General features: G+C 38.1%; 1 protein-coding gene across 1 annotated transcript; it reads left to right on the top strand.

The window, feature by feature from the left end:
• The first annotated feature begins 3,120 nt into the window (after window positions 1-3,120).
• On the top strand, window positions 3,121-10,633 carry HENMT1 (HEN methyltransferase 1). The gene is made up of 6 exons (XM_027880452.1): window positions 3,121-3,237; window positions 4,717-4,829; window positions 5,534-5,668; window positions 6,079-6,261; window positions 7,778-7,955; window positions 9,480-10,633. The coding sequence occupies exons 1-6, from the start codon at window positions 3,121-3,123 to the stop codon at window positions 9,873-9,875; spliced, it is 1,122 nt and encodes a 373-aa protein (XP_027736253.1). The 3' UTR covers window positions 9,876-10,633.
• Window positions 10,634-12,000: the final 1,367 nt, after the last annotated feature.

Raw genomic sequence — 12,000 nt, forward strand, 5'->3', positions numbered from 1 at the left:
GATCGTCTCGTTCCAGGCTCCCTACCCTGCGCAGTGACACCTTCCTCTAGATCAGGTTGCTCAAAGCGCTATCCAACCTGGCCTTGAACACGTCCAGGGATGGGGCATCCGCACCTTCCCTACTGCGGAAGGGAAGAAATAGTGTCAGGGATGTTGGGTGTGCAGGAGCCCCGGTGTGCGATGGTGGCCAGTGTTGGTGACAAGGCCCCTCCAGCTAAAAACCGTGTCAGACACCAAGAAAACAGTAACTACACCCTGCTGCTCAGTTCCAGCACAACAGATCTTTCTGAAATCAGTAATACTACATACAACCTCAGAACAAGCAGAATTAGGTTAACACAGTTGAAAACATCTGGATTTAAAAAAATAACTACGTGTAAATACAGACAGGAAACAGAAAAAAAATCCTCCAGTTTTGCCTGCAAAAGTAAAAAAAACCCCAGCATAACTAGTTATGTGCTTTCGTGTCAAGCTTTAAACTTGAAGTATAAAAGACAATCCGCAATTTAGAAGAATTACTAAAATAGACATCAAATGACTATGCACAAACATAATTGAAAGTCCACTGAAATGACAGCAAACTGGCCATAATGTGGCAAAGTATGTTCAGCTGTACACACAGGGAAGGGCTTCCCCATTGCTCAGCATGTCAGGAAACAGGTACAGGGAGAAGCTGGTATGAAAGCATTCATGGGAATAGCGTCTCTACATATATGCTATTTAAAGCTAATTTAGAATTTTAATTTAGAAACCAGGAGATAAATACTACTGGAAGTAACATTAAAATACCTTCAGTCTTCACTACACATAGAAACCCTGAGAAACAGTAGTTTATCTTCGTTACCCTGGCCATTAAACGTACCTTAGAGCTTGTAGTATAGCAGAAAAATGTTCTTATCAGGGCCCTGGCAGTTAACAGTTTCTCTAAGCTGTCTGTTCTGCTATCTAGGCTCTTCACTCCCTTTTTCTAGGAATAACCACCGGTCTTCTTTTGGCCTTCTCTTCCCATCTCGGCTGATTTCCAAACATTTTCACAAAATCTTCATTACTTGCTTACAGGGCTCTACCATATTGATGCAGTAAATATCCATATAACAACCCCATATGAAATCAAAGAATCACAAAAACTAATTCTAAGAAAGTGTCTTTACAGCAGTGATCTTGTTCTGGAGGCAGTTAGCTAGAGTAGTAACTTTTCTTTGAACCTGAGTGGTTTTATCATTGTTTAGGGTACCTTCGAGCACTTAGGGTATCCTCCTAGCACTTCCTTAATTTATACTGCATAATCACTTCAAGACAGCCTGTGTTTCTGTTATGATTTATATTACCCAAACTGTGTTTTCATACATTTAGCTTTTTCTATTGAAATATTTAGTCAATAGGTTCCAAGCCTCAGTACTTTTTGTTCTGTATAAGATAACATTTTTGTACTTCTTATACATTCCCTTTGTGGTGGTGATGCTGAAACCTCTGATATAGTTGCAACCTGTGAATCCATTTGCTCCAAATTAGATTTTCTTCCCTCAGGCATCCCACCTGGACTTTATACTGAATACAGCCAAAACTAAAAGAAAAAAAAAACAACCCAAGCCCCAAGAACCTCCAAATGAGGTGATTTTCAGTTGCAAACTGCTAGACACTATACATAATTATAAAAGAGTTAGAGGATGGTGATTTGGGTGTAAGAGCCTAGCCTCACTTCTCATTCACACAAATTAATTCTGAATTTTTTTCAAATGGGCCAGATCTGTTGAAACTGAGGAGAGAAATACTCGTACTTAAGTCACTAAACATCCTCTGAATTTGGGTTGAGAGGAGTGGTTGTTGGCTCTTGAATTATAGATTAAACAGCATTGCTGTATGTATATTCCTATCAGCGGACTAGCGTCTCTTGGCAGCAGTGCTGCACTAGATTTCTTTTGCTATCACATTTAATTATATGCACTGCAACTTGAAAGGGAAAGTACTGGAATTGCACACAGTTGTCTTTTTCATCCCAGTTACTGAAGGAAATAAGTGTCAGCAGTTTAAAATTTCGTGATTCGTGACTTTATACTCTGAGATGCTTTTATTCCCATGTAGTCATATCATTTGTTGCTCTCTGTAAGGTACAAAACTAACAGGCTTCTCTAAAAATAACCTGCTTAATTTGTGGGCATATTGAACGAAATGCAACTTGAATATTCAGTTTGAAACAGTTTCTGTGCATGGCCAAATTGGGATATGCAGGCCTGTAAATATTAATGGGGAGAAATCCCACAAGAAAACTGGCCAGATGTTAAATATACTTCACAGTAAATGTTTAGTATAACTAAAGATCGTTAATACTACAAATTGCCTGTTTGCAATCCAAACCGATAGAAATAGCAATTCCCAGGCTGCCATACTTGCACATACTTTTCGGTGATTTCATTGGTTTTAGTGATCTCTGCCTCAGTCACCCAGGCAAGGCTGGGTCACCGCGTGTCGCGACCAGCGCGATAGCGGCTTTGCCCTGCGGGGCGTAGCAAACACATCTGCGAACACAGCAGCACTTCAAGGGAGCGGCACGAGGAGTAGTGAGATTTTTTGGAGTTTAACGTAAAAATCAGGGATACATCCCCCACCCCCTCCCCCGCGCTACCAACCACATTTTGATTACACGGAGGGAGGCTGGCTCGGGTGGGGGTCAGTACAGCAGTGCCCTGGACGCTCATGATTTATCGTCTCGCATTGAAGAGCATTAGGGAATACCTCCTGCACTAAGGGGTGGAAATGAAGAATTCCCGGCTGGCGCTCTCGGAGTTCCCCGGAGCGTGGGCGGCCACTTGTGCCAGGCGGGAGATGAGCGCCGGGAGGGAAGGTGGGAGGATAGGGCGGGAGGTGGCTGTCGGGGCCCGGCAGGGAGGGACCGGGGCTGGGGGCGGCCCGGAGCGGAGCCTGAGGACGGCTGGGGGGTCCAGGAGCCGGGGGTAGGGATGTGTGTGTGTGATGGGGATGTGTCAGAACTGGGATTAGGCCAACCCCTCCTTAACTGTAACTCGAACACCGCTGAACACAGCAAACTCTGTCATTTGGTACGTTACCACGTGCTTCAGAAAGTAAGGATTAACTTTTTTATTTTAGCATCGCCAAAATATTATGGAGGAGAACTTTCAAGAAGAAGAGTTTGCAGGAGTTGTTAAATTTACACCTCCTCTGTACAAACAGCGCTACCAGTTCGTCAAAGATTTGGTGGAGAAATACAAACCTAAGAAGGTTGGTATGTTTTGGTTTTTTAGGTTATAAATTTGAAAGTTCACACTTGGTATCTCAGGAAGACAAAACGCACAGATAACCTTTTGACCCAATTACCAAACAATTTTAGAGGAGCTGCTGTTAAAACTGAATTAGTCATAACGTGTTGTTTTTCAGGGGTGCATATAATTAATGTTACTTGATGGTAGGAGGAGAATATTTAAATGGGAGAAATGCCTTAACCTGTTTTGGAGAGTAGTGGGAATTCTGGTTTTAATTTTAAGCTGATCAATTTGGTTCAAGCTGCTTTCATCATAGTTGAGTTTTGCTTTCTAGAGTTGTTAGTTCCATATGCAGTATCAGGTTTGCCTCATCATTGACATGAATGTTCTCAGATAAGAAGTGACACCAAGAGTGTGGGATTATGTGAGGCTCACTCATCTCCCTTTGCTTAAGATCTTGTGACCCTTTTCTGTGCTGTCCCTCCCAATATGCCACAACTCTTCTTTCAATACTACTTTGAAAAGTTAAATCAATCAAATTATGTACTGTAGTGTTTGCTCTTTTCTAATATGTCCTCTCCCCTTCCTACCCCAGAAGCACTTTGCAAATCTGCAGTGTTTAACTCTGAAACTGATGCTGATACCTTAGGGGGCATGCAAGAAATTGATGAGAAATGCACCTGCAGTGCACTTAATTAATCATAATTCTGGTATCTAATAAAACTATAGTCCAGTCTATGAGGTCATGGCACTGCAATCTGCTTTTAAATGGAACATATTCACCAGTGTTGCATCTGTATTTAAATGTTTGAATTTTCTGATTTAGGATGTGGAAGGGGTGAGAGGGTAAACTTTACCTATGAGGTAAAGATAAGCTGGATAGAAACAATTCAGGATTTTCACAGGGAGAACAGCTTCAACCTTGACTGAGCCTGGGAAAGAACAGGGTGGATTGGTTTGTGTACCCAGCTATCTCTTAAGCTTGCAGAAAAGAATATCTGTTATTTGATTTTGTGGTCTGAAGATCCCCACAATTCCCCACCTAAACATTAGACTGAGCCTGTAAACTTGTTTTATGCAGATTCTTTGCTGCTAACTTGGCTGCTGGTGAGCCTGTTCTCAGAGCAGTCCAGTGAAAAGCAGTGAATGTGAAAATTGCTACAGCTTTGATACTTAAAATCATACCTTACTGTTATTCATGTGGAAAACATTTTCCAGTGTCAATGGGATGTTCTATGTGTACTTGTTTATAGGTGTAATAATAAAAGGCAAATTCTTTTTTAAAATCTTGCAGGATGTTCATATACTTTTTTTTTAAAGAATTTTGAAATCCGTGTCTATCCTGCTTGCTTCCAGTGGTAAATTAAGTTTTGGTTGTGAAATGCTTTATCATTAAAAAGTTGTATTGATGTAAATGTGGAATTTTAATTTTGTTAAAGTCTCTGAAATTACTTGGAAATATATAGCATTTACACATTGTTTAATATCTAATTTACAGGTGGCAGATTTAGGATGTGCTGACTGCAGGCTTCTCTGGATGCTGAAATTCTGCAGTTGCATTGAAGTGTTAGCTGGGCTGGATATCTCTGCAAGTGTAATGAAAGCGAAAATGTAAGCTCTTTGATTGTGGTTTAAAGTTTGTCTTGATGTAGTGGTGTGGGGGGCTGACCATGGCTGGAGGCCAGGTACTCACCAAAGCTGCTCTGTCACTCCCCTCCTCAACTGGACAGGGGAGAGAAAAATACAATGAAAGCACGCACCACTTACCATCATGGGCAAAACAGACAGGACTTGTTAAGGATCTAGATGCTGATGTTATCACTTGCTCTTTCTCAAAAATTAAGTAACCTTTTATATTTATCATTTATTGTGTATTTTGTCTAATGCAGTATTTCAGAATGAAATTTGCACATATACTTTGGTTTCTCAGTATATTTCATTTGGAGAAAATAGGTAATACGTGTGACTAAAACTTCCCCCAAAACCCTGCCAAGTGTGTCTAAATCAGACTTACTGTGTGTCTAGAGATGAACTACTATCAGAACTTACAAGTGGCTGTCCAAGGGACTTGAGAGTGTAGTGGAAATTTTTGTAAACATGAAGGACAGCTTCTGGATTAACTTCCGCTCCTTCTGTGCTATTGTAGATAGTCAGGAAAAGTGTGTGTATTGGATATTCTTTTTTTAAATCCATGTAAAATAGTTAACCTTTTTGAGATTTATGAAGTATCTGCATAGGATGTTTAGTAGTTCATTTACATGTACATTTTGCCCTAAAGTTTTTTGTGTAACATCTTATTTTTAAAACTTCTGTAGGCATACGCTGTCTCCTCTTCCTTTTGATTATTTGCAACCATCTGAAAGATCTCTGACTGTTACCTTGCATCACGGTTCAGTGGCCCATAAAGATCCTTGCATGCTTGGTTTTGACTTGGTGACATGTATCGAACTGTGAGTATTAGGCCAACACTCTATGTTTTCCTCAGTCCATTAGAGTTCAGCGTGGAATTTTGTCCATACTCCAGACAGACTTGATCAAACCTTTCAAGCAGAAGAGCAGAAGTAGAAAAGCAGCAAATAGAAGAGCTAACTTGTGCTTAAATTAGCCATACTAGTATATTCAAGTGGTGCTTGCACATGATGGGAGAAGGATACTGATGAAAAAGTGCAAAATGCAAGAAGAGATTTGGGCAGACAAAACCCCTGTGTGGCCACTTGGCCACAGTGCCATTGCTGATATTGCAGAGCTAGGTGTAAAATTACAAATTACAGATGTGGGTTTGGGGTTTTTTTTGGCTTGTTGTTAAGATTAAAGTATCATAGGGTGTTTTTAAACACAGACATCAACTTACTCTTTTCAGAATAGAACACCTGGAAGAATCAGAGCTGAAGAAGTTTCCTGAAGTGGTGTTTGGTTTCATGGCTCCAAGCATAGTTGTGATCAGTACTCCAAATTCTGAATTTAACCCCTTGCTTCCAGGAGTGGTGTTACACAGACATCCAGATCACAAGTTTGAGTGGAACCAAGCCCAGTTTCAAAGCTGGTAAGCTCACATGTGTGCTGGCTGTTCTGGGTGTGAGAAACAAATGGCATTTTCAGAGCAGTTCACATATGGAGTTTGCTCTCAGTGAAGTGTAACCTCCTGAGTTGGGGAAATGTTTCTTTGCTGGTAAGAGTAGTTAAGTTTCTGTGGGTTTTGTGTTTTATGATGGTGGTTAAGTTGGCTTGCTTTTACTGCAACTGCTCTGCAGAAAACATTGAAAACTTTTACTTACCTTTTTATGTATCTTTACTACAATTAACTCATTCGAAGTGTAAGGTATTAATTATCCTTTTTGCATATAGAAATGCCTTATAAAACCCTAAGAAATGTGCTCATTGTGTATGTGCAAAGTGCTCAGTTAGTCCAGACCTTTCTGTAAGAGTATGCAGAGTTATGAAATAACCATAGCAGCAGGGCATGTTGGATAAAATTAAGGATAGTTTAGTGGATCGTGGCACAATGAAATGCAAAACATATGTACATGACAGAGGGTTACATGAAATCTGTCTTAGTATCAGTAGGTGTAATAAAAATAAAACCAAGAGGGATATGTGTCCTGTGATAACTGTCAAGCAGCTGTGGAAGAAACTGTATCTTGGAAGTTTTGCCCCTTAAATTGTGTTGTTTCTGCCATAGACTTGAAAGTATCCAGTGACTTTTGAATATGCAGTTTTGCAAAGCTTGAAGCGTATGTTTTTCCCTACATAAGGATACTAAAACCTGCCTGCGTTATTAGGAGAGACCATTTCTATGACTTTAAGTAAATTTAGATTCTGCTTTTAGATATATGTGAATTAAAAATACTGAAATCACTGAACAAGTGGGTTTGGGTTTGGTTTTTTTTTTTTTTGAGCTGGAAACACAAAGTCTTTGTGTTGTGAAGTATAAATATTACAATAGTCTCTAAAATATATGGGATGTTAGTTTACTACTGTCTCATGGAGAATGATGCAGATAGATAGTGCCATTTTAGTTCCCTGCCCCATCCTTTTGTTCCCACTGGCTGATGTACTGCAAGACGGTTTTCATTTAGATGTCATGTACCCTGTTGTAACCTTTATTAGGTAGACTTTACTCTTTATACATTTACAACAAACCACACTTTTATTTTCTCTTTTAACTGGTCTCCTGGGGTTTTGGGGTGTGTATGTTTTTTATGGGTTCTTCTCAAATAACTTTGTTCTTGAAAAATCAGTAGGTTTTTGCTCAATTCTGATATATTTAAGTTGGTGACTAAGCAACTGTGAGCATGAACATTCTTCGCACATATTTTAGAAATAATGGTAATGTTTGGATGCCTCAGTTACTGATACTAAGTGATTCAGACTGTGGTAGGCACATGATTACAGCTCTGATAGAGCAAGTGTTGACAGCGCTTGTCTTCAGGCGTGTGAGTATTGGTAGGGAAATGGTGCTCAAGCATTCGCAGGCTCAGGGTCTTGCTTCTCCTTGAGACTGCATCTTTATCACAAAAGATGAATATTTCATACGATTGGAATAATTTTGTCTTTCTTAGGGCTCTAGAGGCTGCTAGATGCTATGATTACTCAGTGGAATTTACTGGTGTAGGGCACCCACCAAAAGGAATGGAGAATATTGGGTTTTGTACCCAAATAGGTGTGTTTGTTAGAAAACATCCTCAAACTGGTGGATCTGTTCAGTATGACAAACCCACTGAAGCAGTTTATGAAACAGTAAGTATTGTTTTCTTTCTTTGGAAGTATGAATAAATAGTAAAATTGTCTATGACTGCCCTTGAAAGTGTTGTTGCTACGGACTGCTATTGCCATCCAGTCTTAGCACTGATTGTTACACACCATCAGATCAAGAGGGTCTCATTCTACATGTTTCTAATTGTTTCTAAAGGCCTTTAACTTCTAGAATATTTGCTAAACAGCACTATGGATAATCATTCCCAACACACTCTTTTTCTTAGAACGAAGAGTTTCGATTCTGCCAGGTATACTATTTTTATAGTTTTGCCTCCAGTCATTCATTGCATTTATTGTGCAGTTGCTGTCAATTACACATATTTTGCAGATTCATAAAAAATAAAAAGCAAAAAAAGCATTTCTGTCTAAATGCCTTGTGGTATAAATCAAATGTTTTCAAAGATAACATGAAGTAATAATGCAAAAATAAATATACTGTTTGGGTTTTTTTCAATTTTCTGAGGCCTTATTTGTTTCAGTGAGCATACATATTCAGTTCTTTGTGCAAAAATATATATGTATCTTCAAATGACTTGTGACCTGAACTGAAACACAAATATATCTTCTGTAGTTTCCAAGCTATAAAAACATTTGTAATTTCTGTATTTGAAATGTGTAGACATGTGAAATGTCACCTGTCATCTACTGCCATTCATAAAATCATGAAGTGCTCTGTAAGGCTCAGCAAACTCGGAAATATGTCCAGGTGACGGACATGCACTAGAAATTGCTTTCCTTATCTCCTGTTACAGGGTCATTAAGGAGGGAGTTTTGACACTGATATCCTTTGGGTTTAAACAAGAGTGTTAATCTAATGCATTTCTTATCAAACTAATTTTTATTATGTAACTAATTTATGGGAATAAATCAATATTTCAGGATGCAATTGAAAAGTCGGAAGTAATTTTAGTGGAATTCATTGGTACCCTGTTGGTATAAAGCACTTCCTGGTAAGCTGATGGGAAGGAGTTTGCCTTGTTTCCTTAATTGCCTCAGAGTAGAGCTCAGTGCAGAACACACAAGTTCACAGATTTTGATGTCACAATTTATTTTTAGCATCCCCTGCAGCTGTGAAAGCATATTTAATGTTTTATTCTGAAAAGAGAACAAATGACATGCTCTAGTCCTGGTTTCCAGATGACAGTTCAGAAGTGGTTTAGAACTGTCACCAGCACCTCATCATGAGTAATGTGAAAAGTAAGAGAAATACTAAAAAGAACTAAGGAATTGCAGGACTTCCCCTTGCCCATTCTACAAGTGTAGCTTCCAGGTATAAGCCTGGTTTTTTGGGTTGTTTGTTTGTTTTTAATTCCATTAACTGCCATTGTAGTTGTAATACATAAAATCAGCACATATTGCCTAGTTTTTGATATCTTATTTTAATAAGCTAAACAGGTTTGAATAAAAAATGATGTTCACATTTTAGAAGGTTTTTTTGACAGCAAATGTTAAACTCTGACCCTGTGATAGTGATAAACATTTTATGTGTTCTTGTATGTTGTAAAGGTCTTCAAAGCAGTGTATCCAAGTCTGAAAGATGAGAAGTACTTACGGAATGCAGTTGTCAGTGAAGTTCTTTTCATAGCCCAAAACATTAAGCACCACTTAATGCCAAAACATGAGGAGTATGATGATGACCCTGAAAGAGAATCTGAATTCCAGCCTTCAGTGGACTGTTTTTCAGACTATCTTGGAAAACTGGTTGTTGATAAAACCATGGAACCATTTGTCAATGGAAATGAGGTCTATATACCTCTTGCAACAATCTTTTCTTTTCCCAAAGTGAATCAACTGTGTGGTACCTTTGAGAAGTTATGCAAACTCATTGCTGGCAAGGTCCCACTGAGCAGTGATGGTTCTGCTGTGGTGTTCAACATTGAACATGAAAATGAGGAGGATTAGATCACAGATTTCTCATACAAAGGTCAGTTAAAGTAATTAAAGTGGGTTTTTAGTAGCTGTCAAATGGTGTGTTCTGTATGCTAACGGGAACCACACAATCTTTTCTAAACCTCCCCTCGGTGTCAGCATCTCTCCTATGGAGTGAAGACAAAGACAGCAGTAAGTCATAGGGGTTTCAAGTAGGCTATCGGGGGTAAGAGAAAATAATTAATTCCTGTGAAGAAAATGAAGTATTTCTGTTGGCTTTCTATTACCTTATTGTAGCTATCATTGCTAGATTATTTTTAGTCATCTCTTGTTAGCTCCCAGGGTAGCAGATGATAATGTGAATTTTGTTGTGCTGAATAATGTGAGTCAGACATGGGATTAAAGCAAATTTTTTCTTATTGGAATAAAATTTATAGATGCCTTGTTCACGATGAGCACATCTTCAGCCTTGATGAAAACCAAATGTTGTTCCAGATGAATAGAAATATGGAACTGGTATTTTTGACTGCTCTACTTTTTAAAGAAAAAAAAAAATATATAAAAAGTGCTGTACTTGTGAATGCTAATCTGGCCCTGGTGTACCTGAAAATTATCTGTGTTTTCATGTGCAGCTGTTATTCAAAACTGTAAAATCCAAATAGAGTAGATGGAAAAAAAAATCCAAGAAGAATCCATACCCCAGTAATGCTTTTGCCTTAGTCCATTAGTTGTGTGTCTGCAGCAGTGGTGCGTAAGTGGTGCTTGTTTTCAGTTATGAGGTGTTTTCCTTCAAGATTACATTTTCCTTATAACATACCTGTAGTGTGAAAACACAGGAGTAGAAAAAGCAAAGCATTTGAAAAGAGTAATCATTAATTGGAAGATTTGTTTGCTGATGGGATTTGTAATTTACTCTATAAGGAACCTGTTGACTCATGAAACAAAGAGGAAAGACAACAACCACAAAGAAATTCTGGGATGTTCTGGAGAAGTTTTGGAAAAAAATTGTCTTCCTTTTTGAACTGAAAGACAGCTGAGACTGAAGTTAGTTATACATGGTACTGTTAATTCTCTTAATCCTTACTTTACAAAGAATTGGTTACTGAACTGCTCCGAGTGCCAAATAGTTTGTAGTATAATTAGCTGCAATTTTCACCAGTCTAGATTTTTTCTTAATGTAAGAACAGATACTCAGTGCAGTACCAGAAAGCTTGGTTATTTTGAATGCATAGGTGAGAAATACACACCACAATTAGGTTTTGGGTTTTTTTCAATAAGAAGGTAATTTATCAAGTTACAAAAACCATATGAAAAGTTTTTAGTAGGTCTTTATACTCAACTGAGAAGGATTAATTTTGTCATTTGCAAGGTGGGCAGGGACTACACCCAGTGCCCTCATTTTCCCCAAATATGTGGAGTTTGCTTAATAAATTAACCTCTCAGTATGCCTCCCACATTAAACTGATTTTTCCTTTGTGTAAGACTGACATATTACTTTTCCTCTCCAGGAGGCAGATAAGTAACTGTATTAGTAATGGTGCCATTAAATACTTTGTGGACTGGAGACGGAGTTTAAGAAGCTACAGAGGTAAAGTTTGAAAAGAGTAGAGGAACTGAAACGGACACAAACTTCCATTTAAGTTTGTAAATTTTTGCATTTAAAAAAAAAATTAAAAAAAAACAACAACAACAACATAATTGTTTAGGAACAGATTCCAAGCTGAAGACATAAGTTTATTGAATGTCTGAGAGATTTGCATTTAAATACAGTTAAAAAAAACATAACTCACCAACACAACCTGAACAGTTTTCTATATAGAAGTCTCCAGTATTTGTATAACACAGTTTTCAAAAAGGAATATACAACACCTAAATATGAAGGTTATATTCCACGTAAAATAGGCACAATTAGATAATTACTTCATGAAGAGTTGTAACTCAAGTCGGAAGAATAAATTTCTAGGATGCAGTTTTATTAAAAGCTGGATTTCTATGTCAACTTTCCTAGAAGACCTGCTCAGACAAGAAAATAATTGTTTCTAGTAAACAAAATATCTAATCTATGACAATTAGCTGTGTCTTTTAACATAAAACACAAATCTGGACTATGGAAATTCCCTTGAGAATTACATAAGTAGCTGTACAATGTTTTTTAAAA

Source organism: Empidonax traillii, unplaced genomic scaffold, assembly GCF_003031625.1.
Source record: "Empidonax traillii isolate 1590-97213 ecotype Southwest subspecies unplaced genomic scaffold, ASM303162v1 scaffold69:size3087049, whole genome shotgun sequence".
Classification (NCBI taxonomy): Eukaryota; Metazoa; Chordata; class Aves; order Passeriformes; family Tyrannidae; genus Empidonax; species Empidonax traillii.

Coding starts and splice junctions, on each gene's coding strand:
- HENMT1 (XM_027880452.1), top strand. CDS start 3,121: ATGGAGGAGAACTTTCAAGAAGAAGAGTTTGCAGGAGTTGTTAAATTT. Junction 4,830..5,533: donor AGTGTAATGAAAGCGAAAAT/GTAAGCTCTTTG, acceptor AAACTTCTGTAG/GCATACGCTGTCTCCTCTTC. Junction 6,262..7,777: donor CAAGCCCAGTTTCAAAGCTG/GTAAGCTCACAT, acceptor TGTCTTTCTTAG/GGCTCTAGAGGCTGCTAGAT.